Genomic DNA, 4,412 nt, shown 5'->3' on the forward strand with positions numbered 1-4,412 from the left:
ATATTCAGCGCTTAAGTCAGCAACCATACCTCCAATTTCGGCCTTCCATGTTTCTTGGAAATCGGGCACCTTCTGTGTTTTGGATAACATTGCTTGGTATTCTTTGCATTCCTGCAAATAGTAAGGAAAACAAACCAGTAAGTAGAATGGAAATAAAGAATTTTTTTTTATTGAGAAATTTTCATATTTTTTTTTGTTGAGAAATTTTCATATTTTTAAAACGTAATGCTAAATAGAAATGAACATATGAACATACAAAATTGTTGACAGTAAATTGCTGGTATATATATCTTATTCGGGGCCAGAGCAGGAATGCTGTCAATATTGAACATTTTTAATATCTTATCAAACGTGCAAACAAGTGTCAGCTGAAGGGCACATAGGAGTTGTGACCTGGATGCGCCCCGGCCCCTCATGAGCCGAATCACTTGCCTAAGTAGGGTTTCTTCGCTGAAGACCTTCTGCTGTTCAACTCTCTTGAGAGTTGCTGACCTGTAATAACAGATAGGTGTAACGGGTAATTTGAGAGATAAGTATTCTCGTTATAGATGAGTGATCAAGCCGTAGATAATCGTAGATTACTGGTTCTTTATTTATGGCTGTGCAAGTGGAACTATCTGATTCTCAGAAAACCTTAAAGCATTGTGAAGAAAAATATAACAGAAAATAGTTAAAACTATCATGGCAATTATCCTGCAAGAAAATATATCAGGAAAGAGAAAGAAAAATAAAAGCAGCATTACGGCACTATGGACGTCGTTGAGGAAAGCAAGTTCTTCTTCCAGCATCGCCAGACGGTTTTCTAATTCCAGTCTTTGAGTAGTTTCGCTTTGTAAGTTCTAAAGAAAAGAAAATTACGCTGTTATTATTTTTTATAAAATATCTTTTACGTAAGTATCGAAAATTCATCCCAGATAGAAGATAAAGTACGAAGATAAGAGAAATGTTATTGGTTCGCAAATGAAGTATATTCTGTCGTGTTTTGTACAATATCATTAGAAGTTTTGCTATATTTTAATAACCGAACTTTTAGAAATCACAAGATTTTATTTACAGAATGACTACGGTAGTTGGCAATGCGATATTCTTTACGGATTTATTAACTGTTTCTAGTTTATCAAGGTGGATTAGGTTCAGTATATGGCTACATCTTGTTTTGTTCATTCTATCCATGATCAAGGTTCCCGAGCAAATGCTAAGTGTCATGGCGTCGCTACAAAAGGACATGGAAGCATCTATTCCTTCAAATGGCGGCCAATCTCAATTTTGTTGTTAAAAAAAGTTAAAAAAATATTGTGCTTTGAGTAGGAAAATATGATTGAGTAGAAAATAGCATCGTTTTGTAAATGTGTGGTATAGCTGGTACGAAATATTTCTTAATCACGTGTCAGATATCGATGGCGTTTATCTCCCTTGTACCTTGCCCTTTGTCTCTGATGTTTTTCTAATCCTTCAATTCTCGCTGCCCCCTACCCCTCTGTCCTCCTTCCACGTGACCGGTGTCCGGCCAGCCATGATCTTTCTTTCTTGGCCTGACTTCCGACCGCCAACACCACTTGCGTCCTTCTGCTATGTCCTTGCCTCTAGGCTTTCACTTCATACACAACAGCTCAACTTGACACTTTTTCAGTCGAAGACACCTGTTGTTATTCTCTTCTTGTTTGTATTTGTAATTGTGTGCCGTGTTCTCCGTTTTTTTGTCTTTGTTGCCGTACACATTCGCCAGCTTTCTAACAAAAAAATCTAATGCTCTTTGTTTAGACTTTGTGGGGTGGGTTGAGGCAACCAGTTCGAGCTGTCTCAAGTGTAACTGCCCGAGACTTCTGTACGTATTTGTGTGCCATATTTGAATGTGAGCGTTTATAGAGAATCGAGAGAGAGAGAGAGAGAGAGAGAGAGAGGGTGAGAGAGAGAGAGGGCAGGATAGAGATTACGGATTCAAAGTATTGCAACGTACCGTTCTAAGTTCGGCCATTTGACCATCAAGAATGCCATATCTCTTCTTCCAGTCAGCAAGTTGCTTCTCCAGTTCGCTTGTCCTCCTTCTGCTGGTTTCGCTGTCTGCAATGCGTTGGGCAACTTCATCGTGTAATCCATCGATTTCCGCTTGCAGTCTGTCTCTTTCGTCCTGCACTTGGCGCAACCTAACAGAAAAATAGTAAAAATGTTTTGCTAAAGACTATTATTTATCCTATGTAGGGATTGATGTGGCTAGCAGACACGGTTAATATAATAACAAGAATATACTAACAATATTATACAAATTATGAAAAAAAGAATGAGAGAGAACCACCAAAATGTTGAACTTTCATAATATTTTTTGTTAAGAAACTTAACGTTAAGCACATTTTTTAGGATAAGAAGCTCCTCTTCCTATCCTGATAAATATATCAGTGAAGTTGCTTAGGAATCTGTATATATACAGAATGAACAATATATATTGGTGAATAAATACACATACGGTGGGAAAACCGTTGAGAGATTTACCTTTACATGTTCGAATGTCCTACAAGCCATAGCATCTAAATATATGTATAATTGTACGATACCTTGTTATAAATGTTCGCCCACATTTTTCAAGAAAGATAAGACAAAGTAAAGATTATTTGCCAACATAATGTGGCAGTCCCTGTTGGAACGGATGTTAGTGTTGTTTAGCCTTAGGAAATATCTTCTCCAGCTGGCTATACGACACAATCTGTCCTAATATGTATCGTATAGCCAGCTGGAGACGATGTTTTCTGGTGTTAAACAACAGAAATATTCGTCCCTACAAGGAATGCCACTTTTTTGTTGTCAAATAATCTTTACTTTAAAGTTCTGTTACTGAATATCTCTCGTTGCGAGATTTAGAAATAATAATTATTAAAAAATAAGACAGTCTGTTCACCCTCAATGTCGGGCTAAACAACAATATCCAAACTTATTTAGTTATATGCTGGTACAGAGTTAAGTACAATTCATAAACCTGTAAGTAAAACTCAGTACAGTTGTTCATTATATCCTTCTCTTTGCACAATTTGGGGGATGGATTTTTCTCCGTGTTTATATAGATTAGGTTAATTCGAATTCAGTTAATCCAGTGCATTTCTGAACAGACAAATTGTCCTATAGATATAATTAATTCGGAAAGGAGTAAAGTTTTTAATAGATGGAATTACGAGTTTCGCTTAAAGAACTTACAAAAGTTTCCTTGCAAAGCTTCATCTTCTTAATGAATTTAACGTAAGACATTTGTCACAAAATGGAATCCACGCATAAAATTTTAAATGCATCATTTCAGAACAAAAAGCTGCAGGTTCGCTACCTGCATTTTACAATCTATTGATCTTTATGCTTGCTGTCACAGATCTCGTATTTTTAAAAACAAATTGTGCAAACTCTATGCAAATTAAGAAAATGATATTCAGTTTTGACAGGAGTTCATAAAGAGAAAGTTTTGAATGACATAATAAAGGAGCGGGAAAAGTAACAGAAAGAGACTTAAAAGGAAATGAGAATAGCCCAATTAAAAGAACATGGCCGCATCTTTAAGATAAACGTTTATAATGCGTAGAAGTTTCAAACGACTTAATAAAGGAGCGGGAAAATTAACAGAAAATTTTACTTACTGTTCAGTCAAATCTTCGACTTCTTCTTCAAGCGATTCATTCTTGGACTTTACAGCTGCAAGTTCCTTATCCCTGTCTTCGATGATTCCTTTTAAGTCCTCCAGCTGCTCTTGGTATGATATTTTGATCACATCAATGTTAAATTCAACTTGAGATCTATTTAAGAGTTCCTTAAGATGTTTATTCTCAGCCTCCAGCATACGTGTTTTTTCAAGGAATTCGGCAAGTTTGCAATTCAAACCTTGCAGATCTTTCTTTTCCTTTTGGCTGCTATTTTTCATTTCAGCAACACTTCTTTGGGAAGATTGTGCTGCCACTCCAGAGGCCAGAGAAATTGGTGCAGCACGGACATTAGTTGCCATAGACATACCATATTGAGACCCCATACGAATACTACTCCTTGGACCTCTTCTACTCCTTCGAGTTGTTTTGCTGGTTTTTATGCTAACTTGACTCATATTTGTTGTTGTTATTCAAACACTAGAATGGAATAGGAAACCCTTTACTGTACGGGGAACAAACGGGACACAGAGAAAATTCTGCTGAACGATATACAACCTGCTTTCGGAAACCGCGAAGTGGCCAAGTCTAAGGCGTTGTCCTGTTTTATATGTGCCAAAGAGGAGTTGCAGTGAGAGTGCAATGAACTGATTAATAGAGAAAAAGAAGTGGTGATAGATACGAAGAAAGATGAAAGAGACAAAAAGTGAGAGTATAGTAATAGTGGGAGATTCACTGTGTGGGACATAAAATGTCACAAAACAAGTTTTTTTTCTCCTTTTATATTTCATTTGTCCTCAT

At 36.7% G+C, this 4,412-nt stretch overlaps 1 protein-coding gene across 1 annotated transcript in view; it reads right to left on the minus strand.

The window, feature by feature from the left end:
• LOC115222955 (70 kDa neurofilament protein) overlaps positions 1-4,212 on the minus strand; it is a 14,559-nt gene extending 10,347 nt beyond the window's left edge. The window contains exons 1-4 of the mRNA XM_029793365.2: positions 3,612-4,212; positions 1,958-2,144; positions 744-839; positions 1-111 (exon numbers count right to left, since the gene is read on the minus strand). The exon at positions 1-111 is cut by the window's left edge and continues 54 nt beyond it. Coding sequence (XP_029649225.1) covers positions 1-111; positions 744-839; positions 1,958-2,144; positions 3,612-4,069 — 852 coding nt within the window. The 5' untranslated portion in view covers positions 4,070-4,212. The remainder of the gene's footprint in view (positions 112-743; positions 840-1,957; positions 2,145-3,611) is intronic.
• Positions 4,213-4,412: the final 200 nt, after the last annotated feature.

The sequence above is a fragment of the Octopus sinensis genome, linkage group LG21 (genome assembly GCF_006345805.1).
Source record: "Octopus sinensis linkage group LG21, ASM634580v1, whole genome shotgun sequence".
Taxonomy (NCBI): domain Eukaryota; kingdom Metazoa; phylum Mollusca; class Cephalopoda; order Octopoda; family Octopodidae; genus Octopus; species Octopus sinensis.